Raw genomic sequence first — 26,996 nt, 5'->3', positions numbered from 1 at the left:
GGTACCTGGCCTGCAGCGTGCAGCATGCAGCGTCCTACAAGGCGTCATTGGCAACCCTTTCACCGCCACTGCTCTCATTTGTTGACCCCCATCCGCACTGCGCTGCGCTGCGACACGGGCAGTCTGTGCTCGGCGACAAGCAGCTTGCCGGCTGGTCGTCTGTCTCGCGTCCGAGAAGGCACAAGCGCGATAGCTTGCGCCAAGGCATGCAGCACGATGACGCCAGGCTCCACCGCCAGCCAGCGTCGTGGATCGTCTGCGCCGGAGCTCGCCAATCGCTGCGTGAACTGCACTGCGCTGCGGCTCCACCGCCGCCGTATCAGCTCGACCCAAGTGGGCAGCGGATACCCTCACGACGGACGAGCTGCACCAAGTGGAATGGAGTGGTATCCACGCGCCAATCTCCCTGCGCATGTTGCGGGAACTGTCGTTACAGGAAAAGACGCAACGATCCACACCCTTGATGCACCGATGCGTGAGCTGCATGTGCCGCCGCGGGCACCGGATACGGCAGTCAGGGACCCTGATAACAGCCGCAGGGCGAGATTGGGGCCACTGGCAGCAGCGACTGCGAGTGACTTTCATGTGACGGCTGCTTCGCACAGCTGATGCGTCCGGACGAGCTGACCCATGGCGTGGCAGTGACCCAGAACAGGCCTGCATGCCCCAAACCGAACACTCCAGATGCATTCACGGCACCAGGTCCGGTGCACACGCTCCAGGGTGTCACAAAGGACATTGGGCACCGACTTTGACATCGACATCATCGACATCGACATCCACGTGCATGGCTGCTCACTGATTGGCGAGGCTGGCCGGGCTGCCATGGAGCAACGTTGTTCCCTCCCGCGCTGCACCCGGGCGCGCTTTCTTTGTATACATAAAAGTCCGAGCTCGCCGAGGTCGACGCGCTGCCATTCAGACAGTCAAACACTGCGCAAACGCCGAACATGTCTGACCGCGAGTTTGGCGGCAACGATGACCTGTCGCTGCCAAAGGGTGTGTTTTAGATCAGCCTGCAGGTCCCATTCGGGCAACTAACGCGTCCAGCGACCGTGCAGAAGATTGTACAAGACATCCTGGCGACCGAGCCGGGCATGACCTTTGCGAAGGACTCACGGGACCTGCTCATAGAATGCTGCGTCGAGTTCATCACGCTTATATCCTCCGAAGCCAATGAAATCGCCGAAAAGGACGCAAAAAAGACAATAGCCTGCGAGCACGTCAAGGCGGCGCTCGAAGAGCTGGACTTTGGTGAATACGTGCCTGCCATCCTCGAGGTTGCGCAAGACTATAAGAAGCAACAGCAGGTATGCGCCCACACATCCCTCGTAAAGCTTCCCTCGCTGACGCGCAACAGAACCGCGAGAAGAAGCAAACCAAGATCGAGCAGAGCGGCATGACCGAGGAGGAACTGATTCGCGCGCAAGAAGAGCTTTTCCGCTCGGCCACGGACAAGTTCAACTCGGCTCCCTCGTGATGAGAGTCACCTTAATGAATAATACGACACAGGCTGCGAGGCGTTGAAGGCGTTGACCACACAGGTCTCGGGATGGCGTTTGGGACATACATAGACGGAGCATACGAAGGCCACTTCTTCCCGGCTTCACGGGCCGCAGTATAAGAAGAGTGCTGCGCAACCGCAGACATAACCAAAATACCAAACGTTGGCTGAAGCTGCATTGCGCTCTGCAGCTATACATGACACGATTCACAGCCGCGCTGGCTGCTACATATTGGATGCACCGACGTTGAGTGAAAGTACGCAGTCGAGTGAATGTGAGGCTGCGTGGGGCCAGTGACGTTACGCGCCAACCCCACGAACACCAGCAGTCAGCAGTCAGCCGGCTGCCCGCCTTCTGCTTATCACTTGCACTACCCACGCAGCCCTACCCTGCATACTACCGCACACGACAACTGCATACGCAGAACGTACCGTCACCATGTCCGGCCTCGAAAATGCCCTCTTCAACCTCAAGGTCCGCCGGCGCACCGACCCCGGCTCAAATACCCCGGCTCAAATATGAGGCACAATGCTGACTTCCACAGTTCACAGCAAAGTCGCTTAACCGCCAGTCACTCAAGGCCGGGAAAGAGGAGCAGCAAGAGAAGGCAAAGCTCGAGAAGGTGCGCAAATGAACAGCCTGTATACTCGAACGTGGCTTACGAACCCGCTACAGGCTATGAAGCAAGGCCACAATGACATTGCCCGCATCTACGCCCAGAACGCCGTGCGCAAGCAGAACGAGAAGCTCAACCTCCTGCAACTAGCCTCCCGGGTCGATGCCGTTGCCGGCCGTGTTCAGACCGCCGTCACAATGCGACAAATTACCAGCAACATGATGAAGGTCAACCGCAGCTTGGATGTAGCCATGAAGTCGATGAGTCCGGAGAGGGTAAGCTTTCGCGATACGCACGAGATCACCTGCACGGTGGGCATAACATGAGAAAGAAAGCTGACATATGTTCAGATTGCCGCTGTCATGGTGGACTTCGAGAAGCAGTTTGAGAACGTCGATTCCGCAACCGAGCTCTACCACGACATCACCTCATCGGCGACCGCAGTTGGTACACCACAAGAAGATGTTGAGCGCATGATGGCACAGGCTGCGGACAAAGCGGGTGTTGAACTGCAGTCTGATCTCCAGGAGGCGCCGAAGACAAAGGTCGGTCCTACAGAGCAAGAGGAGGATGCCTTCACCGAACGACTGCGCGCGTTGAGAAATTGAGGAATAGGAGCGCACTTCTATATCATGATATACCGGCGCACTCTGGAGTTTGGGAGGAGGAGCAGGATATTGCAAATCCAATTTCTTCCAGCCTCAGCATAGGAGGCTTTACGACCATAGTATTCCTACATCACGATACCAATACCTCTGGAAATTAGTTGCAGCAGATGACTACATTCGTGTGTTGTTCCTAGCTTTTGCTGACATACGCAGATCGATTCAAAGTCCCACCTAACGGCTATCATGGACCGGCAATTCGAATCCATCCAACTCTTTGCAGACGAGCGTTATGAAAAAGAATTGATAGGCCTAACGTGGTTACCCGTGTACGGCCTGGTTCAGTGGCGCGATTGGGTAGCACATACTACGGACTGCGACTCTGGATGTCTCGTTCGCCTACGCGTGTTTCTCATCATCATGAACTCTTGGCCTACGCCACAACTCACCTTCTTTTCAAACCCTTCCATTAGATAGTACCAACCGTAGTAGCTATCGGCCGCCAGAAGTTGGTCTCTTAGCTACCATCAACCAGGCCTCTTTCTGATACATACACGGAGGCAAACATTCAAGCATGTTATGTCTGACGCCGAGTACTTCGAACAGCCAGCAGAGACAGGAACAGGAAAAAAGGCAGACGGGAACAGAGAAGATGTGATAATTCTGGTCAGGAAAATCTCGGTAATGATGACAATACAGATGTTGGCATAGTTCGAGAAGACCACAGGTCTACCGATATAGAGCTCATGTGCAACAATACGAAAGCAGTTATTGAGAGACACAGCACTCACTATCTGCCTTCCAGGCTGAATTCTTTCCTTTTCCGCGCTGTTCGCAGACTCTATGATACATTACTAGCTAGGGTTCTTCTATGTCTGTCGGAATCTCACAATGATCACTAGACTTAATGGTCTCATTCTGCGATGGAGTACAGCAGTCTTTTTCTCCATAATTACGTCTCAACCACCAAGATATTTGTCACACTTAGCAACTCTGTTATGCGTTCATCTAGTAGTTCTGTTCGATTGGGACGAGTGTAAACTATCCTATGGAATCAGAGCACTCGGCACAAAAATCACCGCTCGGTCTACCTGGACTGTCTCAGATCAGTCATCCGCAAACCCAGCAATTCACCTTGGAGTGACCGATACTGGCAAGAGGGCTTGCTGTCGGCGTTCGATGGTCGCATATAAAAACAACTTCAAGTTACCGTGAGAATACAATCCTTCAGAAAATCAATCTCATCACAAAACCTCAACCTAGCATAACACCTGGCTCACGGTGAGTCCACGCTAACCAGTCAAAATGCGTACCCATCGGCCGGAATATTCTATTTGATCTACCGACGTTCCCCAGACTTGGCACTGCAGTAGAGTGTAAGCGAGGATCCAGTATCGAGTATATCCATGAATCTTCCGCCAACGAGGGAATTCTCCGAGCGCTACTATATATCTGCAACCAGCCAAGAACTACCACCTTAAATCAAAATTCGAAACGACGCACAAGAACAGCCAAGCAGTAACCAAACGGGCGACGCACAGGACGTACCAATCAAATGATGTGTGAATCTGACAATGATCGCTGTCATATTCCACCTAAGAGATTGGTTTACCAATATATACTCAGCAAAGACCATGCTTGTCAGAGAAATACACAAGACTACAAGAGCCTTGGAAGATGGGACTGGAGCAGCGAGCCGAACACCGATGGGGCATAAAAGAGAAAGATGTCGCCAGTCAAACAACACATCATCGAGCAATCACTGACGGCAATTGCGAAACACTACCAACATGAAGTTTTCCACGACGCTTTTCTTCTTCGCAGCTTCGCTGGTCTCGGCAGTACCAACCCCTACACTCGAAGAGAGTCCTGCAAAGTTACTGGCCAAGAGAGCGAGTGTGACCGATGTTGCAAATGTTGGCTATGCCACACAAAATGGAGGGTGAGCAGATTCACTACAATTGTAAAAGGACGCACGCTGATTTTCTTCACTAGCACCAAAGGTGGTGCCGGCGGACCAACTACTACCGTGAGCACACTGCCCCAGCTGTCTGCTGCAGCCAGTGCTTCAGGAGCTCGCGTCATCGTTGTGCAAGGTGCCATCAGTGGTGCTGCGAAGGTGTCTGTTACGAGTGACAAAACCATTGTAGGCAAGGCTGGCAGCTGTACGTTCATGTTCCTTTGGTCACTTCTGTTCGTCGCTCTACATAGGATTGCAGGACTGACGATAAGCAGCACTGACAGGCATCGGCCTCACCATTCTTGGTCAGAAGAACGTGATCGTGAGGAATTTGAAGATATCTAAAGTCCTCGCAACTTACGGTGACGCCATCACCATCAACCTATCCACCAACGTCTGGGTTGACCACTGTGATCTATCCGGTGACGAGAACGTCGGCAAAGACACGTACGATGGGCTGGTCGATCTCTCGCACGCAGCAGACTTCGTGACAGTATCGCACACGTATTTCCACAACCACGTAAGTCCAATCCACAATCAGCGCAAATCTGCGGTCAGAACGTCTAGTAACTCGATCGATTACCATAGTCCAAAGGCACGCTTGTAGGCCACTCCGACTCCAACGCCGCCGAAGACACAGGCCACCTACGCGTGACATACGCAAATAACCACTTCTACAAAGTTGCGTCCCGCGGACCGCTCCTGCGCTTTGGCACAGCGCACATCTTCAACAACTACTACAACGAGCAGGACACGGGCGTGAACACACGTATGGGCGCGCAAGCTTTGATCCAGAGCACCGTGTTTGAGAACAGCGGCAAGAAGATGGTGTACACGGAGAGCAGTGATAAGGATGGGTCGGCGGTCGTTATTGATACCGTGTTTGGTGGCCAGAGCGCGAATACGGCGCCCAAGGGGACGTTGAGCGCAGGTAGCTTTACGTACCCGTACACGCTACTGGGCAGCGCCAATGTCAAGGCGGCGGTGACGAAGGAGGCGGGGCAGACCCTGGCTTTCTGAGTCTCGTAGTGGTAGCGAACTATGGTTGTTGAAGGGATGTTGAAGTAGTTTGTTCAGACCAAGCGAAGCACTTCGAGCCTGTCCGTATCGTAGCATTCTCCCTGCATCATACCGTGCACATAGGCGTCACCAATGAATATATACGACTGAGGTTCTGTATCATCGCTGTCATCAGCTCCAGAACCCCTCGTATACTCTGCGCTTATCCTTTCTTCCCTCACGGGCCGTAGTACGTACGGGACCTTCCCTCCACTTAGCAACACCACAACGCCCCCCACCTCGGCATCGACGGGCGCCCATCCCATGTACCCCTTCTCCGTAACGATGAATCTCCTCAAGGCTATCGCCGCGACGAACGCTAAAAGCCGCGATCTGATCGAAGAGTATATCTGATGCTACAGCTTCGTCTGGTGCTGCATCGTGCAGATCCACTAAACTCGCATTGCCTGCGTTATAAAGTTTGATTTGCCGTTATCTACTTCGCAGAGATTCGTACACCCAGGGCTTGACGTAGGCAGTCTAGTCTGGCACGAAAGGAAGGAATGTTTGGACTTTTTGTTCCTTCCCCATAGACGAAACTCAGTGTGTCGAACGATTCTGTTGCCCGTATAGTCGCCAGCACTACCTCTTGGTATACCTCTCTGGGCGAGCGAGTATAGTCCGGGCTGACGAGATTGCGAACATGTTGGCTTACAAGACCTAATATACCATAGATCTTGTCTAGGGGTTCGAGACATTGGCGTGATCTGAAGTCAGTGATGGTTGTGAGGTAGCGTGGGTTTCTGACCCGATGATACATACAAAGGCGAAGCAGTTTGTCAAGACCCGTGGATACGCTGCGCTTCTCAAAAGGATCATCAGATTAAGAGTCCGTGAAAGGCTCAGAGCTTTTACAGCAGACCTCTCGATGGTGGTAGTAGTCGATACAACTCTCGAGCACGCTGTTGTCTATGATGCGGTCTCCGTGTTGAAAGACAACACGTCGCGTGAGACAACATTCCTACAGGCAGGACCACCACGGAGTTGAAAGGAACTTGTGAATGTGGCTCTGCAAGATCCTGGAACCAGTGTCCATCCCTTGGGCTTGGAGTGGCTGGTACGATCAACGCCCAGACCCTACCAGCTTGAAACCACGTGAAGGAGAAGAACAGCTTGTGAATGTGTTGTGGTTGCGATGGAAATGTGAAGTGAGACATCCATTGTACTGGTGGACGTGAAGTGGTTGTGCCCCGCAAGACTGCATAAGCGGCTGGCGAGGCTCTAAAGATAAGCAAATAGTGCTGATGTCGGAAAGGATAACATATATGTTTTTGGCCCAAAACGCCGCGCTATGCTGTCGATGTGATGCAATGACGATAAACCTTGTGTTTTGAAACATCGCCAGTCTCCTATTCGTCCTGCTGCCACTGGTATTCCAGCTTTTCGATATTCGCTTTGCGATTCCTCGACTTAAACCATTCGCTCTCGAACCCATTCCCTCTATCCACGCCGTCCCATCGGTGACCGGGGCGAATGCCGTATCGATTTGGTTGGAACGCTCCGGTGTAAAGCGGCTTGCCTGTGATGCTGCGTCCAGCCTTTTTCTTGCGCAGAAAGCCAGCTGCAGGGTCGTTCCAATGTCCTCGCTCTTTCAGCTCGTCGTTCAGCTCCGCATCGTCGGCGTACCGTGCGACTGTCATCGTCTTCGCATCTTGCAGTGCCTGTTTCCGTTTTGCTGCAGCAGCGTTTTGTACATCTCCACGAGCTTCTCTCTCCTTCTCCAACTTCTTGCGCTCCTCATCTTCGGCTTTCTTTCGCGCTTCTGCACGCTTCATTGCAACGTTGATAATGCGACCGCTTGCGTCTCGGTAGATGGTTTCTTGCGCCGCTGCACCTAGTTCTTTTGTAGCTTGCTCAGCCTTCCGCTGTTCTGCGTCTTGCCGTTGCTTCATATCTGCAGCAACTTGCGCCGCGGTTTGTAGACCTGCTCGTGCACCAGACTCCAACCTCAGCACTCCTTCAGTATCCACCATTTCGGGTGCTTCGTCTTCGGCGTCTGCTGCTTGTTGCCGGTCGGCGGCTGTCGAGGCTATGATTGCGTTTGCGGCGGCTTCGTCGGCGGCAAGCTGTTGTGCGTGTGAAGGTGCAGCGACACCCACTGTCGCCCATGTTGCGGCGCTGGTTCCTTTGGATTTCTTCTTAGACTTTTTGAGGCTTGCTCCTCCCACTGATAGATCCGTCAGCATGTGATAGGTGTACGAAAGCTTCGAGGGTGTCGTACTGATCAAGGGCGCATCTTCATCATCTTCATCTGCTTTATCCTTCCACCCAAGATTATCATCATCGTCAATTATAAGGCCACCGTTCTTCTCCTTTCTCTTCCGCTTTTTGGACTTCTTTTCCGAGTCCGCCGTGAGGTAATTTTTCGCTAGGTAGTCGGCGAGAGACATATTGTAGTGAGGTATAATTGTAGAAAAGTGCCTGCAGTCGCCAAAGTGCAATGCTCGGAGAGAGGCAGGCCTTGGCAATGATGTCTATCACGTGCCAACGTGTATTCGCGCCAAACCATCTACACTCTATTGACTCACAGAAGACTCAACAGTTACGATAGGAGCACTGATTTTGTACTCCGTTTGATAACACCGTAAATTCTCGTTGGATTTTGTTGATACTGCGAAGCTACTCGTCCAGTTCCGGCAATCTCTATCTAATATCGAATCATCAACAACATGGCGCCGGGCGCACGCTCAGAGGAAGCATGGCTGTGGCATACAACAGTCTGTGAGGCGATACAGGAGGTACCTTATGGGAAGGTGACAAGTTATGCGCACATTGCAAGGCTGGTTGGGAAGCGTGAGCACTTCATACGCGTGACTGTGACACGATGAGTCGCTAACATGTTGTAGCTCAGTGTCCGAGGTAAGACATGGCATCACAGAAACACACCAGCTGCTATGCGACTAACAAGTGACGTCAAGACAGGTGGGAGTCTGTCTCAAGCATTTGCCGCCGCCATCGACGGATTCGAGCAGGAAGAGCCCAGCCTTTCACAGCGATAACGTGCCCTGGCAGCGCGTGATTAACTCTAAAGGCGGCATCAGCCCAAGGTCAGTCGTTTGTCTTTTGCGTGCCTGTGGATATTGTACTCCCTTGCTCAGGGTCCTTGTCTGACATAAACCAAGAGGGCCAGGCGCAGCAAGCCGGCAGGCTGGTGCTCTGAGGAAAGAAGGGGTGGAGGTAAGCGAAGACAGTATGGGCCTATACACGGTTGACTTCAAAACATATGGTTGGTTCCCCAACGAGCTCCCAAGCGAAGCGGGCTTGGTAGAGGGTAGTGACGAGGAGGATGAGGACGCAGCAGCATACCATACCTGAGAGCATTATTACGGCATTCAGGAACGGCTACGGTCTGTTGTGAGGCTGTTTCCAGCCAACTACTGTGTACCGCTCCGCAAGAGCCGACTTGGACAAGATTAGAGATGTGATTTGTGTCAGCGGTCTCGCCCAGGGACCGAGCGCAGCATTCCTGTGGAATTAGGGACGCCGTCTTAGCCGCAAAAGGCGCAGGCTGACGACCGGCCAATTCCGGATCGTTATCAGGCTGGTGTTTGAGGGGTTGGTCGTTAGTGGTCGTATAATCAGCCACAATTCGTTGAACAGAACACAGCCTCTTGAATCACCAGCTTGATTTCGCTGGGACAGTACTCTGGTACCCGGCACAAGTTTCGTGAGTGGGGAGGTAACCAGAGGTGCTGTGTGAAGTGGCTCGACTCAATAGATTACATCAAATTCCACCTGCCCTGTGTGCAAAACAGCATAGGTCTGTCTTTACCTGCATTTGTTAGTCTGCAGGATATGTATGCAAAGTAATTACAGCAAAGCTAAATTCAACTGATGTGAAAGATTCCGCTGAGCCTTCCTGGCTGCCTCCCGCCCCACAAGACATTTGCAGGGTATCAAACATAGTACAGTAGATAATAATCTTGCCGTCATAGTAGCGAGTGTCGAAATAGCTGCTTTGCTGAGCGTATTGACAGCTGCGTGTTTGTTGTTTAAATAACAGAATGCGTGTTAGGGATGGATGCTGTGACGGTTATTGTCTGAAGCCGAGATTATGTGGGGTCGGCGATCGGGTGCATCGACCTCCACCTCGACGGCCAACCCAGGTCCGCCTTCAGACCACCCACGTTTACGAATGCGAGGCGCATGATTCCCTGATGATGCCATCATGGGCGTCGGCCACCTACGCGTCAAACGGACCCTAGTCGGGCTGACAAGCCTCGGCGTATCGGAGCTGGCGCAGGTGATCACGTAGCTAACAGCTTCCCGCGCCTCAAGCTCCTTATCAGGGACCATACCTTGGATGACAAAGGCGCCTACGACGTCGTTCATTGCATAAAGGGCGGTGCTCTCGTAAGAGTAAACAGTTTCCCCGCGCTTTCACAAGCTCCGTCATCTCCGAGTGCCTGCATCGCTTGGCCACCCTTCCTGCCTAAACACTTGACTCACTCACCAGTCACATCTAAGACAGCTGCTACCAGTCACCAGTCGCGCCCACTACCGAGCTTATTACTGCCTACTGCAGCTGGCATACCTGCCGTTTGTTGACTCCGTCATTCTTCCACTCATCCAAAACGAAACCCTCCTATCTAGCTACCTACCATATCCCAACGCATTCTGAGCCTACCTATCCACCAGTATACCACTCCCAGTCAAGCAAGCCTCCATAGCTGCCGTCATGGCTTCTGAACAGACCTACACCAGCGACCTTCGCAGCGACGCCAAAGAGTTCCGCCGTGACAAGGACAGCCGGGTGAAGTGGGTCAACGGACCGTCGTACGGCCCTGGACGACGCATCGAAGATGGGAAGCCTCGTCCTGCTCGCGTCTTCCCCAACATCAAGTGAGTCGTGTCCATCTCACCATTGCATGGTCTGGATGCTGACAGGTACAGGTCGTCCTACCCTGGTCCGATGAAGGCACGAAACGCTCTGAACAAGGACATCGCTGTTGCCAGTGACGATTCATCAGCAGACGAGGAAGTCGACCATCCCTCTGCTGCCCCAGCTCCAGATGCCGAGGTCGCCTACTCCTTCGATGCTGAGCGAGGGCCAAGTCACGGCAGCCAGATCCTAAACGTCGCCCTCGAGAAGGCAATCGAGCGATATGAGATTCTTGAGACAGACAAGATAATCAAGAACGAGTACGAGGTGCTGGACGCTGATGGCGAGCCCCTTTCGCCTGCTTCAAAGAAGAGGCACGTCGCGCCTGAGGACGCCGATTACGAATTTGTTGACGCGTAATGCTCAGCGACTGCAACGCCAGCCCCTGTCTTTACCTTGTTTTCGCTTGTCGTCGATTCTGCATACACCTGATTAGCGTTTCTTCTGACATTTCACTGGCCTCAGCTCCATCTCTATACCACTAATTTGACTTGCGTCATTTGCATTATACGGTTCAGGGCATCAATAGGTGAGCGTACGGCGCTTCCTGAGGACTTGAGCAGCCTTATACCACGTCGGCTTGCTTCGAGGTTATCGCATTGTTATCTTTTTCTGAAGTCACGACGGACTGATTGCCGAGTTGGTTATCGGATCTTTGTGGCACCTTGTCGTCTTGCCGGTATGAGCTCGGTCTCGAGCATTCTGCAACATGGTACTTCGTGCTCTACTCAAGATTAATGAGCACATCAAGTTGAATGAATTCATGCTCCTCTGATAAATGGAGAAATACACATGGACCGTGTGCAAATGTGTTGACATCATCCCAAGTACTTTGCAGGTCGGCAGTTTGTTGTGTTGATGCAATGCGCTCAGTTACAAATCCAGAAGGCCGGTGCGCAACTGTGGTGTGCTTTTGCCAAGCTGCTGCGCAGCGGCGTCTATCACTCAACAAAGCATACGTCATCTATCGACCAACAAGCCGCCTCGTGCGCAGTGTTTTCCCAGAACATTTCGCTCTTGCGACTAACTACACAGTACAGCCAAGATTGCCGATCGTCACTAACCGCTACGCGATCGCCACTTTACTGGGACCACTGGCGCATGGTGCACTCACTGGCAGTTCGTGTGGTGGACTGAGCTCTTTCCTTCTTCTTGACTGCACCTGCTGCTTGAACACTTTACACACCAGACCTTTTTCAGCACCATGCCTGGGACTAGGCCGAGATGGATGCTGCATGTGCAGGCCGTATTTTGGAGGTTCCTCATGGGAATTGGCATGTCTCTCCACAAAATGGCACGACCTCGGCCATCTCGACCTACGTTTCATAGGGACATCGACGCGACTGTCTCCCCCCTCAAAGGCACATTTCGACTCCATTTCTACGTACCGAAGGACTACAAACGCTACAAAAAGCTCAAGGGAAACAAAAAATACCCTTGTGTAATCAACTTTCACGGTGGAGGATTCGTCTTGGGAACAGCACAAGACGATGCCCGCTGGTCCAACATCGTTGTCGAAGAAGTCGGCGCCGTCGTTGTCTCGGTCGCATACCGCCTCGCGCCAGAGTTTCCATTTCCTACCGCCGTAGAAGATGGTGCAGATGCGATACTGTGGCTCGCGCAACACGCAGAGGAGCTTATGTTGGATTCAGATCGGTTTGCAGTATCAGGTTTCTCTTCAGGAGGCAACATGAGCTTCACGGTACCCTTGTGCCTGCAGGGCGAGCTCTTCGATCGAACACCGTCTGGCGCACAAATTATCGATGGTCGAGCGGGTAGCGTGCCGAACGCCGTCATCCAGCCTCCACCAACCACACACTCGACTGCTACTGCATCCGGCTCAACCTCACGTGTACCACTCATGCGCCAGCAGTCGCGCCTCGACCGAATCGCAATGCTTCGCCAGACAGGCGCATCGTCGCTATCCCTCGTTTCGTCATATAAAGATGGACCAGCAGTGTCGATTATGACACAGGGAAACAACAGTATAGTTAAAATCAGAGGGATAGTATCCTTCTACCCACCCACAGACTACACAGTCACTCGTGCACAACGAAGGGCCACATGCGCACGCGCAGACCAGAACCTCCCCGCTGTCTTCACGGAACTCTTCGACGACTCGTACCTCCAACCGCCCTCCCTCGATCTCGCACACCCGTGGCTCAGCCCTGGGCAAGCACCGACCCACATGCTTGAAGCTCTGCCAGACGATATCGTGATGTTCTGCTGCGAATGGGATATGCTGCTCGCAGAGGGCGAACGGTTCAGAGACAAGCTGCAGAAGGACCTGGGCAAGCGCGTGCACTACCACTGTGTGCCCGGGCCGCATGGCTGGGACAAGGCGCCAAATCCGCTGAGAGAGTCACCCGGTGCGAGGCAGCAGTATCTTGTTGCTTGCAGGGAGTTGAGGAGAATGTTTGAGATCGACGAAGATGAGGAGGAACACGAACATGGTGCGGACATGCCGTGTAGAAAATATCACAAGTCTGTAGATATGGGGAAGCTGCAGGTACCGCCAAGGTAGTTTGATGGTCGAGTCAATCTTTTCTCGTTAATAGGCGTTACTGTATCGGCACTGTGTAGCAAAATCGATTGTATCTATATTGTCACAAAGTTTTTACTATGGTCTGTATGCAAACTTTCTTGTACGCCCAATTATGCGTGTGAATCGATCCATGTAAGAACGCATAACCATCACACAAGGATACTTCGCCCTTCTCTACGTCTCTTCCTTGGGCGCTTTGCCACCCCACTCGTCAAGAATGTTGTCCATCAAACCACTAGTAGATCTCGAACGACAGCTGCACCGTACTACAAGCCAGTACGAGCTATGGGGAATTTTCAGACCCTTTCATCGTCATGGTTTCAGTCGTACCATGGTAGACTTTGGGAGATACCTAGAAGAGTATTATAGGAGAGATATCTCATGGAAGTCTGATATCGTAGATGCTTTCACTGATATCCTCAATGCAGTCGATGGCTTGGACCATTGTAGCGTGAACGTCCAAGGGCTGAACGAGCAATGGCCAATGCGGGCTAGAGAGGATTGATGTTATGGCTAGAAGAACGCGAAGATGACGGAAAGCAACACGTACCCTTTGATCATGTCTTTGACTTCCTGCGTGGATTCGACGTGCAGAATAACAATACTGGACGCGCCGGCGTCAAGAGCTGTGTAGCGCGAGAGCTCGTCTTTCTTGGGCACACTGACGATTGCCAGGGCGTGGCCTCCAGAATGAGTTTATGCCGCATGGAGGGCACTCCGTGTTGTTGGCCACCTTCTTCTAATAGGTTCTTCATATTAACATACTTGTGCAACTCAAGTCTATCAAACATGCCGTACTCGACTTCTATCTAAATCAAATCGGGCTTGGTGGAGACGAGAAGCTTGGTCACGAATGTATTTTGATGCCGTGAGCGATACCGAACAACGTCTTCGCTGTATCGGTCATGGTATCTTTATGTGCTTGACGGGGTATGTGATCAGGATAGAGCAGTAGGGTGCGTGTGCGTGCAGCTCCGGCTGCTCGCTGTAGGGTTTGATGTCTGCTATTGCGAAGATACTCCAATAAAACTTGCTTAATATTTGAAATCAAGATGACAGTATGATCGCAGTGATTGCTAGTTGATTTTCAGACTCTCAGCGTCTACTATCGGTGTGCAAATCACTTTCATATTGCCGGAAGCTATCCTTAGTTGGCTACTACTCTGGAGGTACTCACGTAGGGTGCACATGTGTATGGTGGAGTGAGGTGCTGACGGCCGCCTAGGCATGGTGTCAGTGCTTGTGATTAAGTTCATGTGTGTGATTTCACCCGGCTATTCGTCTATGATATGAAACAAAGTGAAAAGTGAGATGGTAATCTGGAAGTTAAGCATTAATCAAGCGTGTTACATTGAGACTCAACGTATCAATTTGCGTTAGGGTGAGGCGTTGATGTAAGACTCGAAGATTCGAAGACAGTGAAAGCGAAAAGGGACAATGTTGGGCCGATTAGCGGAAACAATTATTGCACACGAGCGTGGATGTCCACAAAAGTAGGTGTTTTCAATTGCTACCTCCATTGAGGAGGCTATGAATGTTGTACTCTACACCGGTGCCGTGGACGGCGGCAGCCTCAGTTGTAAAGTCTCAGTGTAACGCGGAGTGGTATAAAAGTGTGCCAGTATCTTCTTCATCTATCCCTGTCTTGCTCTTGCATCCAGTTCAGCCGTTTGATGAACGGATGTTCCACTAACTGTCCTCTTCTTCCTCTTACTGCCTTCATGGCGATGGCTTCGTCCACATCGGTTGCACATGTGGTGGGCTCAGCGTTGAGTACCTTAGCGGTGAGAGTGTCGATGCCTGGCTCTGATAACTCGGGGACATACTCTGCGTCGATGGTTGTGTGCGCACTCTTCCAACCTCATGTTGGCTGACCTTGAGTGTCGGCTTCTGCAGTATCGCATTCACAGGTCTTTTTGGCGCCGGCGCTGCCTCAATGACGAGACTTCCCTTCTCTGCTGCCGACTCCTCCATCTCTGCAGCTTCCTTGGCCTTCTTGCTTCGCGAGAACATGCAGCCAAGGACCGGAATAATGACAAGCAAGAGCATAACACCACCTGCTGCGATGCCAGCCCAGATACCCATCTCGAGTTTCACCATCTTGAATGAGGTAGTTGCCGCGGATCAAAGTGCAAGGTAGTATGATGTGGATGGTAGCAAAATTAGGATCGTCCTTGGTATGTATGTTGTCAAGGTCGATCACTGACAATAACGAAGGTAAAATGATAATGTATGACCGAAGGTATAGATGTCACGAAAACGAAAGTCGACAACAAAGTAACGAACGGCTGATCGAATAAATCGGGGACTGATAAGTGCACTCATCGTCTTGCGCCGGGTACCAAAGGCTTTTTACTTCACAGCAGTGACAGCACTATCGTCTCCTGACAGCCCAGGCCGATGCGACCATAATACTCGTCAATCCCAGCAAGCCACGGCGGAGTATTAATCGAGCGAGCGTTCCTGTTTAGACTATTGTGGGAAATTGTCCAGTCAGACCCCCACAATTTCCACATTCGACCAGACAGACAGCAGAGTTGGGACGGGTGCTAACCAGAAGTGGTAACATGAATCTTCTCCAGCTGAGATCTAGCCACGCGGACGCAACGTAGTCGAATTTTTTCATGTCTTGGCCATGAAAACCCCGCCGGTTTTCATTAGAATCAAGTCTTGAGTTGTTCTTCGCTGGCATTGGCAGGCACCAGACGATGGGGGGTCAACCGATCTGAGCGCTGGAAAATAGTCGGGATACGAACTGGGCACTTTGGGTGGTCGCACTGCGAGCTTTTATTTGAAGATGCGCTGGATCACTGCGAGCGACACAAGGACATCTTCGCAGGCTCTTGCAGAGTTTTGACGTGCTCGGTATGTCGAGTGCTTCGTGCAGCGAATTCACTAGTCTTCTCAAGCGGGCGCTGAAAGGCTGATGGTAAGGTTTGGAGCCGCCGTACTAGCTGCAACGCCTTTGTAAAGCGGCCGCTCCGGAGAGTTGGCAAGGTGAATCGGGATACTTTATGACATGCCCATGAACTGTAGATATGCGAGTTGCTTCTAGCGGTCATGTGCAACTTTTGTTGCTATGTCGCATTGCAATCTACGCAAGAACCTCAAGTTCTTTTCCTTTTTTTTTCCTTTCTTTTTTTGTCTCTCAGGATACCTACATCCACGGAACCAAGGCTGCCCAGCCGGCATTCGCCTTACCAGGCGCTCATGCACAAGGATCATCCGCGGCTGACATCGCGATGTGGAAGAGAGTGCGGCTTGGGAGAGTGTCGCGTTCCTGAACGTGGCAGAGGTCCATGCAGGAGTGGGGGGGAATGGGTCGATCTGCCGAGCCAAAAATCATTAGTGTGGTCCAGCACCACAACCAGTTTAACGGATCACGTCGTGGCTTCCCCCGAACATAAGGCTGAATCGTGTGTCACCTGGTTCAACACCCGACAACTGAAATAGTTTCAATCATGAGTGCACGCATCAATGACGACGACCGTGTGGCGGCCGCGTACGATATATGATTTACTCCACTTGACTATATACAACAAGCTCGTCAATTTCATTGTCCACTTCTTCCCAAGAATCTGTTAGTATTAGGTCTTCATGGGCATCATCAGTACGTGGTCACACAATACACCATGGTACTCTCTATTTTACTTCGACTTCGTGCCATAGCTACGAACCTGCGCTCCCTCATCTTCAACCTCACATCTTGTCATACGTCCTATTTCGAGAATCCATCACGGATCTCGACAAACTTCATGTATCTGTCTCTTGCCCAGCGGCGAGAACTCTTGCCATACACAATCATAGGCCAACTCGAAGCCATGATTACAAAGCTAAGGACGCCAAGGACAATGAAGCAGTTCTCCATTCCAGAGTCAATCCAGTAACTTGCAACGAACGTGAAAAGCATAGCAAGGGTGTTGTTGATGACGGCAACACCGACCATGCCCTCGAGGACCATGTCACTACCGGAGCGTTAGTAAATGCAAAGTGGCATGGGATGAGAATACTAACGGAAAAGAGTCCGCAAGGTAGGATAAACTCAAGTCGCCAGCGCAGCCATATCCGAAACCGATGAATCCCAAGCCCACGTATGGTACAGGCCATGCCCAACCACGTGCAGACCCGATACCAAATAGCCACATGCCAGTGGGAAAAACAAGTGTGCAAAGGGCCATGAGATGCAAGCGGAACTCAGCTTCCATGACACCCTTGTTGCGCTTGATCATCCATTGCATGAACTTGTCACTGCCGTAACCTCCGTACGCACATCCGATTAGACTGCCAATGAGGGTTGGTAGGTTCATGTTACCGACCTGGTTCTGGGTATAATTCCAGGGCTCATTGTACCACCAATCTTCTTGGACAGTCAGGTAGAATGAGAGGCAGATGTTTTGCAGGCCCCACTGAAAACCAGCGTACCAGACAGCCGGGAAAGTGAATACACGCAGGGTGTGCCACAGACGATGGAAGTACTGCTTGGCACCGGTACCTTGGAGGTTGGGGGCAGGCGTGATAACCTTGATACGGTCCCAGTACGTCTTGCGCCGAGAATGGGAGAAAGACATGCGGTTTCTTGCAGTGTTTGAAGGGTATCCATCTTCGGCGTTGTTGAACGAGTCCTCTGTGCTATTGCGCTTCTCTACAGGCTGCACACATTTCTCGTGTCCTTCGCTGGTCGCGATGTTGTGGTCTATGGAAACGGTGTCTTCCACGTCGGGCAATATTCCAACCGGGGCGTGCTCCATAGTCTTCTCGGGCACTAGATGTTCAGCGTCTACCACGAAACGGTCTCCGTTTCCAGTAAGATAACGGTCACGATTGAATTCAGTCTCTTCGAGACCAAAGAAAATGACAATCAGGCTAACACCGCAGATAATAGCTCCCGCGTAGCCGATCCATCGCCAGCCAAGGCCGTTGGCCAGATGATTTCCGATAAGAGGTCCTAGGTAGGTACCTATGGCGGTTGCGAAGGTATATATACCAAAGACACTGCCCGTTTGATGCTCGAACCAGATGTCGAGAAGGGAGAGCTGGACAGTGGCTTCGCCAACCGACTCTGCGGCACCGACAAACAGCTGGCTCCAAACAACACCTGCAACGTTGGTGATACGGCCATACCAGATGAGACCGCCAATATTGACAAGCAGAGAGATGAGATATCCAAGACGTCGTCCGTACAAATGGACTAGTGGAGAGCTAAGCAAAGTCCAGTATCCAATGGCAATGAACAAAACACCGGCGCCAGTATTAAAGACGTCATAGCTGATGCCATACTCTTCGTTGACGCCATCCGACCCGGATCCAGCGTTGTTGGATGTTGCAGCTGTTAGCCCGACCATGTACAGGACCAGGACAGAGTGCCAGATCTTCCTTGGTTTGGACCATCGCAATGGGTCGTTCGGGGACTCTGAAGGTTGCGGTACGAGGACGATGTCACCATGTTTCAGGAGGGAAGCATCTCCAGGTAAATTGTTGCCGTTCTCATCGTAGAGTCGTCGTGTGCCTGGGATGACTTCTTCAAACTCAGAATGTTGGGCGGCCATTGGGTAGGAATTCCTTGGGAGGCTGATATCAGCCAAGCCGTTTGCGCTAATGCGATTCAAAACGTGTAAAAACTTCTAACGAAGTCGACGCCTCCAGCGTCGATAAATGTCAGCAGGCAAGCATTCCGTTCTGGTGTGAAGGAGAAGAAGCGACAAGCAACAGCCGCAGAAATTGACCAAATCTCTTATCTGCACTAAAAGCTAATCGCAAGCTTGGGCATGAGACGGCCCGCGGCAGAAGACCCGAAATAATGTAGGTTATTCCCGAACCGGTGGCGGTAGACTACGGCAATTCGAATTTCGGTTAGGATGAACCACTAAACACGGAAAATAGGCACGAGTGGTTCGATCGATCATGTCGAGGCTGTGATAGTTTTGTCTGGCAGTTTGGTTGATAGAGTCTTGATTGATATGATGCGTCCATGTAATGGGGAGGCGCATATAGCTGAGTGTGCACTCAACGCCTACGTATCAATCCGGTGACTTGCTACCAGTTCGAAGAACGCAATGGCAATGTCCACAATGCATCAGACTCGCATTGCATGAGATGTCCTGCTGAATATCGTGACAGCGTGAGTCATGCTGTGGACTGTAAGGCTTGTTCCTTTGATGGTCCTGGTTTGGCGTTTGTTGCTGGTCGTCTTTCCTGATGATTGTACCGTGTGGTCGCACTATACGATCGATATTTAATCTTTCTTGAGGAAGAAGGCCTCACGGTAGAACTTTGCCTCTTCGATACTTTCTAAAATATCTGCACGGGCCTCATGGAGCATCTGTTTCCTAGGAATCTTCTTCAACGTCTCTTTTGGTGCCCATCTTCGTGCAGCTTCTTTGATGCTGCTGACATCGAAGATTCGATAGTGAAGATGATCGATGATCGGCTTGTATGGCTGTAGCACGAGAAACCCTCTATCGGCATGGATGGAGTTGCCAGCAATGAGTGCAGTACGGCGCTCCGGTGCAAATTTCTTGATGTATTGCAGCAAGCCCTCAGCAGCCATTTCTGCAGTGGTAGTCGAGTCGAGACAAGCCTGTGACAGACCAGATTCGCCATGGTGTCTTGTGCACCACTCGCCCATCTGATCAAGTTGCTCTTTTTTGTGGTGAATGATAGCTTCATAACCCTCCTCGTCAAGTATGTTAAGGTCTGCATCAGTGACGAAAGCGGCAAGAGACATGATGGTATCCTTGCTGGTGTCTAAACCAGTCATCTGGTGGGGTTCAGTACACAATGCATCTGCGTTTTGGGTTGAGAATTATACCTCACAATCTATCCATACTAGAGGAACCTTCGATACCGATGCCATTTCTGAAGTTTCTCAAGTGGTGATGCAAGTGTCATGGTCGTGACGTGGGTGAATGAATGGGTAAGGTGAGAGAGAGCTAGCATCGTTTGGGCTTAAGTGGAAAACGCGTCGTCGCGTGTACTAGCGCGATTTCAAAGCACTGTTCCTCCAGCCCTCAACGCGCCCACAACACGCGCCCTATCTCTTGCACGAGCCTCTTGTTTCTTCTGTTCTTGTTCGAATTCCATTTACCCCGTAATACAACATGTCTCGCGCAGCCAAACTTGCGGAGCTGCGAGCGTTGCGCGCTGCTGGCAAGACGCGCCTATCCACATACGAAGTCGCCGAGGAGGAGGACCTATACGATACAGTTGATGATGAGGGGTATAAGAAGATTGTGCGAAACCGGCTAGATCAGGACGATTTCATCGTCGACGACAATGGCGAGGGATACGTCGACGACGGCAGGGAAGAATGGGATGACGGCCAGGGCCGCTACAAATATGCTGCCACAGACAGCGAGGAAGAAGATGAGCGGCCCAAGGGCAAGGCCGGTACGCAGCATCTGATTGTCGATTTGAAGGCCTACGGTTGACGCGTAACAGCTAAGCGGAAGCGTGAAGAAGACGCCGAGAAACAGGAGAAGATCAACAACGGAATCAGCAAGTATTTCAGCGCAAAGACAGCTGCGAAAGCCCCAAAACCAAAGGTATCTCAACAGAGCTTCTCACAATTAATTCGAGAGATTGACTGACGCGCATAGCCTGTCGCCAGTGCTGCTGACAATGACTTCATGGACGACCTACTCGGCGAAATCGACACAAACAACGCCCGTCGTTCCGCACCACGCATGCGTCCCGTGAAGAACGAAGCTAGGAGAAAGACCCGTGTTTTGTCTCCACCAGTATCAGAGAACCGACCTGCTCTCAAGACGAGACAAACCAATGACTCCGATTCATATATGCCAGACACGCCCCCAGCGGCAAATACGTACGCAGATGATGATGATCTTCCTACATTTAACGACGAAGATGTACCTATGAGCGACGCAGTTCTACCATCATCACCAGTCACGAAAGCTGTCGAGCGAAAGTCGAAGCCTGTAGTCAAATTCGAGGAGGAAGAGGAGGATCTAATGGAAGTGGCCCTGCCCACAGGACACAACGGTTTGCCTGTTGCCAGTGTAAACATGGCCGGAAGACGGCCAATAGCCAAGATCAAGAAGGCAGACTATCCGACACCAGCCAGCTCCTCCCCTGTGAGACCTTCCACAGCCTCGGTAGATGCGTCCTCCTGGAACGATGTCACAAGCAGGCTCAATGTCATGAGTAGTCCAGCCCCACAGACCACAGGTGTTGGCAAAATGAGGCCTGAGTCAGCGCTAGAAGAGGACGGTAGTTTGCACATGTTCTGGACCGACTACACAGAGGTCAATGGCAGTCTGTGTCTTTTTGGAAAGGTCAAAGACAAGGTAACGGGTGGTTATGCGAGTTGCTTCGTCAAGATCGACAACGTCTTCAGGGAGCTCTACTTCCTGCCGCGCGAATACCGCCATATCAGAGGCGTGGCCACCGATCAAGAAGTCGAGATGAGCGATGTCTACGAAGAAGTGGACTCCATCATGTCAAAGCACCGAGTTACGATGCATAAGATCAAGCCCTGCACAAGGAAGTATGCCTTCGAACTACCAGACGTACCTAAAGAGGCCGATTATCTTCAGCTCCTGTACGGATATGACAAGATGCCTCTTTCCGCTGAGTTGACGGGAGAGACATTCTCGCGAGTTTTTGGCACAAACACTTCTCTCTTCGAACAGTTTGTCTTGGGAAAGAATGTAATGGGCCCTTGCTGGCTGAAGATCGACGCCGCAGACTGCGGTGCGATCCACAATGCTTCCTGGTGCAAACTCGAGGTGTCAGTCACCAAGCCGAACAACATCGCAGTCCTGAGCAACTCGGATAATCTCGATGCTCCTCCTATGACTCTTATGAGCCTGTCCCTCCGCACCACTTTCAACGCGGCGGACAACAAGCAAGAGATCCTCATGGCGAGCGCCATGATCTACGACAACTTCTCTCTGACAGATACATCGTCGATCGAAGAGATGCCATGCAAGAGCTTCACCATCATGCGACCTAATGGTGCGGCTTTTCCCACAGGATTCCAGACTGATGCCTCAAGGCTGAAAGGCAATTTCTCGTTCATGAAAAGTGAGAAAGAGTTACTCAGCTTACTCATGGCCATGTTCCAACGCCATGACCCGGATGTGCTTATTGGCCATCGCCTCGATGATGTAGATTACAGTGTTCTGCTCAATCGTCTGCGCGAAAACAAGACACCCGGATGGCATCGAGTGGGCCGTCTTAAGAGGAGCGACTGGCCGAAGAACTTTGGGAAAGGAGGTGGCAGCTTCTTTGCCGAAAAGCAGCTGGCTGCCGGTCGCCTGTTGTGTGACTTGGCCAATGACCTCGGCAAGTCTCTCATGACCAAGTGTCAGTCCTGGAGCTTGGAGGAGATGTGTCAGCTAGTTCTCAACAAGCGGCGTGAAGAGCTTGACAATGAGGCTGCACTGAAAAGCTGGGCGACCAGCAAGGAGGGGCTGCTGAACTATGTCAAGCACTGTCAAGCCGATGCCTACTTCATCGCTGCCATCTCGATGAAGGTGCAGATGCTCCCTCTTACTAAGGTTCTGACCAATCTTGCTGGTAATTCGTGGGCACGTACGCTGAGTGGCACCCGTGCTGAGCGAAACGAGTACATTCTACTCCACGAGTTCCACAAGAACCAGTACATCTGCCCTGATAAACAGTGGGGCAAGGGCAAGATCAAAGTCGAGGAAGAGAATGCCGAAGGTGAAGAAGGTGTGGATGCAAAGAAGAAGGACAAATTCAAGGGTGGCCTTGTTTTTGAGCCGGAGAAGGGTCTTTACGACAAGTTCATCCTTGTCATGGACTTCAACTCTCTGTACCCCAGTATCATCCAGGAGTTCAACATCTGCTTCACAACAGTAGAGCGATCTGACCTAGCCGAGGACGAGGACAAAGTGCCAGAGGTACCCACGCACCAGGACCAGGGTATTCTTCCACGTCTAATTGCCACACTTGTGTCTCGTCGTCGCGAGGTCAAGAAGCTCATGAAGGACAAATCAGCCACAACAGATCAGCTGGCTACGTGGGACATCAAACAACTCGCCTTGAAGCTTACTGCCAACTCCATGTACGGATGTCTGGGATACACGAGGTCCCGATTCTACGCACGACCTCTTGCCATGCTCACTACCTACAAGGGTCGTGAGATTCTCCGACGGACGAAAGATATGGCTGAAGAGAAAATGCTTCGCGTCATCTACGGTGATACTGATTCCGTCATGATCAACACCAATGTTGACAACATCCAAGAAGCACTAAAGTTGGGCAACGAATTCAAAAAGGAGGTCAACGACAGCTACAGACTGCTAGAAATCGACATCGATAACGTATTCCGTCGTATCCTGCTACACGCCAAGAAGAAGTACGCCGCCATAAACATGGTTCCGGTCGACGGTAAATATATCGAAAAACTCGAGGTAAAAGGTCTTGACATGCGACGCCGAGAGTACTGCGCTCTGTCCAAGGAGACATCTACGTATGTGACAGCCCAAAGACCTCCGACCTGCCAATGCTAACAGAGCCTCTTAGCGAACTCCTCAACTTTCTCCTTAGTGGCGAAGATCCGGAGACCGTTGTCGAGAAGATCCATAACCACCTCCGCGAACTGTCCAAGAAGATGCGCGAATACACAGTTCCGACCCGCAAGTACACGATTTACACGCAACTCGGCAAGAACCCTGATCAATACCCCAACGGCGCCTCAATGCCTTCTGTTCAGGTTGCTTTACGTTTGCAAGCCAAGGGAAAACACGTCAAGGCCAAAGATGTCATGTCCTTCATCATCACGGGTGACAGCTCTGGGTCCGCTGAGAACGCAGCCAAGAACGCCTACCCTGTTGATGAAGTGCTCAAGCCCGAGAGTGAGCTGAAACCAGACATTGACTACTATCTGCACAAGCAAATTCTACCACCGGTAGAAAGGCTATGTGCTCCGATTAGCGGGACAAACATCACGCTCCTGGCGTCCTGTCTTGGGCTGGATACGAGCAAGTACCGGATCAGCAGCGCGACTTCGGGCGTGCAGCAGGACACCGAAGTCCACCCCCTCGAAAGTCAAATCCCGGATAGTGTGCGGTTCCAGGACTGCACGCCCCTCTTCCTCCGCTGCCGGACATGCACGAGCGTCAGTCCCTTCTTTGGCGTTGCGGATCTTCGGACCAAGACGCTCTCGCGCCAAGGCATAACGTGCGCCAACAAGGAATGTGCAGCAGTCATACCGACCATGTCTATCGTTGCACAGCTCGAGTCCCAAATCCGCCAGATGCTCGCCACCTACTACTCTGGACAGTTGATGTGCGACGACCCGGCGTGCGGAAACCGCTCTCGCAGCATGTCCGTCTACGGCTCCCGCTGTCTCGGACCCAAGGGCCTTGCGAAAGACTGTTTGGGCAAAATGCATTATGTCGTCAGGGAAAAGGACGTCTGGAATCAGCTGCTCTACCTGCAGTCCTTGTTCGACGTCGACAGGCTTCACAAGGCGGATCTGGGCGCCGAGGTGGGTGAGAGGAGGGACAAGATGAAGATCCTCGCCGAGGATAACCGTGAGAGGTGCGAGACTTTGAAGGGCGTTGTGGATGGGTGGCTGGAGAGGAACGGAAGGCAGTGGGTGCAGATGGACTCGCTTTTCTCGTTTGCGTTGAAATAGACGAGGCTTGGGTCATCTTTCGACTTGGTTATCAGCGGGTGTTGTTTGGTCTTTGGTTGGTTGCATCGTCACAGCGAACGTGTTTTGGTAGATGGCGCACATGGGAGATTTCTTCAAATGTTCAGCTTTTGTTATTACGATTATGCTATATCCTCCTGTGACCTGACTATCGTACCATGGTGTGGAGGAAATACAGTTTTGAGTGGGGGTATAAATGTTGCCATAAGGAAACGAACAAAACGGGCTTTGAACTTCTTCAAATCTCACACCCTTACAACGTCGCTTACGTTGCAGCAATCGCCTCGGGCACGCCGCTCTCGCCGCGCGACTGAATCTTCCCGGCAACAGCTCTGCGACAAGCCTCGTGGAACACTGTGATGAAGCGGTGAATGTCGTGGAAATTGTTGTAAAGAGGCGCAGGCGCAATCCTTAGGACATCTGGTTTCCGCTCATCGACCACGACACCACGCTCCTCGATATAAGCTTGCACGCTGTCAAGCAGTCCCGGGTTGAGGAGCACGCTGAGCTGCGCGCCACGCTCGGCGGGGTTTGATGGCGTGATGATGGTATACGGTGGCTTTCCGCCGTCGTACCGCAGGAGTCGCGCTTCCAGGTAGCCAGTCAATCGTACGCTGCGCTCGCGCAGAGCGTCCATGGTGGTCAGAGAGAAGACATCGAGCGATGCAAGCACGGATGTCATGTCCAAGGCTGACGGGTTGCTGAGCTGGAAGCCGCTGGCGCCGGGGATGGGGACGAATTTGTTTTCCATGGCGAAGCGGGAACTTTTGTCGCTACCCCACCAGCCACTTAGACGAGGGCGATAGGACAGCTGGCTGTCGTTTTGTTGCTTTGGTGCGCTGTTGTTACTGTTTAATTTCCTTTTGGTACCATCTGTAAAATCTGACTTGGCTATAGTACGTTCCTCGACTCTACCGTGCTGCTCATGAACGAAAAGACCGCCAATCACGCCTGGACCGCCGTTCATGTATTTGTAGTTGCACCATGCTGCAAAGTCGACGTTCCAGTCATGAAGCTTCACGGGCACGTTGCCAACGGCGTGGGCGAGGTCCCAGCCGATGAGGATGCCGTTGGAGTGGCAGTGGCGGGTTATGAGCTCGATGTCGAGGAACTGGCCCGAGTAGAATTGTATGCCTGGCAGCAGGATGAGGGCGGTTGTGGCAGCATGTTTCGAAATCACAGACAGAATATGCTCGGTTGAAAGGTAGGGCGAGGCGGCCGAGGGTGGCTCGATGGTGATGAGGGCGGACGGATCGAGATTGTGATGGGCGATTTGAGAGAGTGCAGCATACTACGCAGGTCAGTGGGTGCGCATGGCATGTGGATTTGCGAAGTGACATACATGGTCGCTTGGGAACGCCTTGCCCTCGATGATGATCTTCCACCGGTCTGCAGTTGGTCGGTAGAAGCTTGACATGAGAAGATGCAGATTCGCCGTCAACGTCTCCATGACCACGACCTCGCTCGGCAGTGCGCCAACAATCTTAGCTGATTGCTGCTTAGTTGCATCGTCCAGGTGAAGCCATGGTGGCAAGCCTCCCTCATAGTCTGTAAAGTGGCCAAAGACAGCTTTTGAGGCCCAGGTGTCCAGATACCTGTTCACGTAGTCTTTTGTCTTCCGGGGTTGCAGACCGAGTGAGTTGCCACAGAAGTAGATCGAATCCTCGTTGTCGTCGTTCTGTGTTGCTGCTTCTGCTTCTGCTTCTGCTTCTGCTTCTGCTTCTGCTTCTGCTTCTGCTTTTTTTTGCTGGAACCCATACTGCTTGCTCTTGAGATCGCCTTTTGAGGGAATGACAAACTCTTGCCTGAGCCTGCTCAAATCATCTCTCCTGTCCTCTTTCTCTGCAAACTCCTCGGAGCATAGCTCCGCGTCGGCTATCGACTGATAAGGATTCTTGGACCCTGGCATAGTCATTGCGAGGATGAAACGGCTAGTTCTATGTTGGTACAGCTACGACAAGAAGCTGGCGAACGAAAGGAAAACGCGAAGAGCAGCTCGGGACAATATCCGAGGAAACTGCTCTGAAAAGAGCTCTCGGGGTAGGCGGATGGGATGCTCAGAACAGGCGTCTAGAGCGGAGGAGCCCCGCCCCGCAACGGTCCAGCGGTCCAGCGGTCCAGCGGTCCAGTCCAGATGCTTGGTCAGTTGGTCTGGTGCCATTGGCTGCAGGGCCTTGACA

General features: G+C 52.0%; 12 protein-coding genes across 13 annotated transcripts, besides 3 other annotated features; 7 read left to right on the top strand and 5 right to left on the bottom strand.

Moving 5' to 3' along the window:
- Positions 1 to 734: 734 nt before the first annotated feature.
- Positions 735 to 783: a tandem repeat.
- A 167-nt stretch (positions 784 to 950) lies between these two features.
- EKO05_0005013 (negative cofactor 2 transcription regulator complex subunit ncb2) lies at positions 951 to 1,480 on the top strand (the record flags this gene model as incomplete). The annotated part of the gene is made up of 3 exons (XM_038939182.1): positions 951 to 999; positions 1,051 to 1,310; positions 1,361 to 1,480. The coding sequence occupies 3 exons, from the start codon at positions 951 to 953 to the stop codon at positions 1,478 to 1,480; spliced, it is 429 nt and encodes a 142-aa protein (XP_038799554.1).
- A 463-nt stretch (positions 1,481 to 1,943) lies between these two features.
- Positions 1,944 to 2,729, top strand: EKO05_0005012 (uncharacterized protein; the record flags this gene model as incomplete). The annotated part of the gene is made up of 4 exons (XM_038939254.1): positions 1,944 to 1,979; positions 2,050 to 2,127; positions 2,181 to 2,396; positions 2,472 to 2,729. The coding sequence occupies 4 exons, from the start codon at positions 1,944 to 1,946 to the stop codon at positions 2,727 to 2,729; spliced, it is 588 nt and encodes a 195-aa protein (XP_038799553.1).
- A 1,787-nt stretch (positions 2,730 to 4,516) lies between these two features.
- EKO05_0005011 (Pectate lyase) lies at positions 4,517 to 5,706 on the top strand (the record flags this gene model as incomplete). The annotated part of the gene is made up of 4 exons (XM_038939403.1): positions 4,517 to 4,668; positions 4,722 to 4,891; positions 4,962 to 5,206; positions 5,275 to 5,706. 4 exons carry the CDS (start codon positions 4,517 to 4,519, stop codon positions 5,704 to 5,706), a joined length of 999 nt encoding a protein of 332 aa, XP_038799552.1.
- A 1,388-nt stretch (positions 5,707 to 7,094) lies between these two features.
- Positions 7,095 to 8,135, bottom strand: EKO05_0005010 (Pre-mRNA-splicing factor cwc26; the record flags this gene model as incomplete). Its single annotated transcript, XM_038939506.1, has 2 exons — positions 7,095 to 7,912; positions 7,967 to 8,135. The coding sequence occupies 2 exons, from the start codon at positions 8,133 to 8,135 to the stop codon at positions 7,095 to 7,097; spliced, it is 987 nt and encodes a 328-aa protein (XP_038799551.1).
- A 279-nt stretch (positions 8,136 to 8,414) lies between these two features.
- Positions 8,415 to 9,060, top strand: EKO05_0005009 (Alkyltransferase-like protein 1; the record flags this gene model as incomplete). The annotated part of the gene is made up of 4 exons (XM_038939502.1): positions 8,415 to 8,538; positions 8,592 to 8,604; positions 8,664 to 8,792; positions 8,868 to 9,060. 4 exons carry the CDS (start codon positions 8,415 to 8,417, stop codon positions 9,058 to 9,060), a joined length of 459 nt encoding a protein of 152 aa, XP_038799550.1.
- Positions 9,061 to 9,387: 327 nt separating this feature from the next.
- Positions 9,388 to 9,644: a dispersed repeat.
- A 779-nt stretch (positions 9,645 to 10,423) lies between these two features.
- On the top strand, positions 10,424 to 10,987 carry EKO05_0005008 (uncharacterized protein; the record flags this gene model as incomplete). The annotated part of the gene is made up of 2 exons (XM_038939230.1): positions 10,424 to 10,587; positions 10,639 to 10,987. 2 exons carry the CDS (start codon positions 10,424 to 10,426, stop codon positions 10,985 to 10,987), a joined length of 513 nt encoding a protein of 170 aa, XP_038799549.1.
- Positions 10,988 to 11,831: 844 nt separating this feature from the next.
- On the top strand, positions 11,832 to 13,151 carry EKO05_0005007 (uncharacterized protein; the record flags this gene model as incomplete). The annotated part of the gene is made up of 1 exon (XM_038945715.1): positions 11,832 to 13,151. The coding sequence occupies one exon, from the start codon at positions 11,832 to 11,834 to the stop codon at positions 13,149 to 13,151; it is 1,320 nt and encodes a 439-aa protein (XP_038799548.1).
- Positions 13,152 to 14,891: 1,740 nt separating this feature from the next.
- On the bottom strand, positions 14,892 to 15,272 carry EKO05_0005006 (uncharacterized protein; the record flags this gene model as incomplete). Its single annotated transcript, XM_038939576.2, has 1 exon — positions 14,892 to 15,272. The coding sequence occupies one exon, from the start codon at positions 15,270 to 15,272 to the stop codon at positions 14,892 to 14,894; it is 381 nt and encodes a 126-aa protein (XP_038799547.2).
- Positions 15,273 to 16,890: 1,618 nt separating this feature from the next.
- On the bottom strand, positions 16,891 to 18,718 carry EKO05_0005005 (Major facilitator super transporter; the record flags this gene model as incomplete). Of its 2 annotated transcripts, XM_038939259.1 has the most annotated exons (2): positions 16,891 to 17,137; positions 17,187 to 18,718. In XM_038939259.1, the coding sequence occupies 2 exons, from the start codon at positions 18,716 to 18,718 to the stop codon at positions 16,891 to 16,893; spliced, it is 1,779 nt and encodes a 592-aa protein (XP_038799546.1). The 2 variants fall into 2 exon arrangements, with proteins under 2 accessions (XP_038799546.1, XP_059492487.1); XM_059636504.1 differs by having other exon boundaries at positions 16,891 to 18,718.
- Positions 18,719 to 19,404: 686 nt separating this feature from the next.
- On the bottom strand, positions 19,405 to 19,896 carry EKO05_0005004 (Phosphatidylinositol 3,4,5-trisphosphate-dependent Rac exchanger 2 protein; the record flags this gene model as incomplete). The annotated part of the gene is made up of 1 exon (XM_038945714.2): positions 19,405 to 19,896. The coding sequence occupies one exon, from the start codon at positions 19,894 to 19,896 to the stop codon at positions 19,405 to 19,407; it is 492 nt and encodes a 163-aa protein (XP_038799545.2).
- A 373-nt stretch (positions 19,897 to 20,269) lies between these two features.
- Positions 20,270 to 24,798, top strand: EKO05_0005003 (DNA-directed DNA polymerase; the record flags this gene model as incomplete). Its single annotated transcript, XM_038939392.1, has 4 exons — positions 20,270 to 20,558; positions 20,610 to 20,713; positions 20,768 to 23,628; positions 23,682 to 24,798. 4 exons carry the CDS (start codon positions 20,270 to 20,272, stop codon positions 24,796 to 24,798), a joined length of 4,371 nt encoding a protein of 1,456 aa, XP_038799544.1.
- Positions 24,799 to 25,081: 283 nt separating this feature from the next.
- Positions 25,082 to 26,731, bottom strand: EKO05_0005002 (Kynureninase; the record flags this gene model as incomplete). The annotated part of the gene is made up of 2 exons (XM_038939490.1): positions 25,082 to 26,107; positions 26,159 to 26,731. 2 exons carry the CDS (start codon positions 26,729 to 26,731, stop codon positions 25,082 to 25,084), a joined length of 1,599 nt encoding a protein of 532 aa, XP_038799543.1.
- Positions 26,503 to 26,556: a tandem repeat.
- Positions 26,732 to 26,996: the final 265 nt, after the last annotated feature.

The sequence above is a fragment of the Ascochyta rabiei genome, chromosome 7 (assembly GCF_004011695.2).
Source record: "Ascochyta rabiei chromosome 7, complete sequence".
Classification (NCBI taxonomy): Eukaryota; Fungi; Ascomycota; class Dothideomycetes; order Pleosporales; family Didymellaceae; genus Ascochyta; species Ascochyta rabiei.
This window is presented reverse-complemented; position numbering and strand designations above follow the sequence as displayed.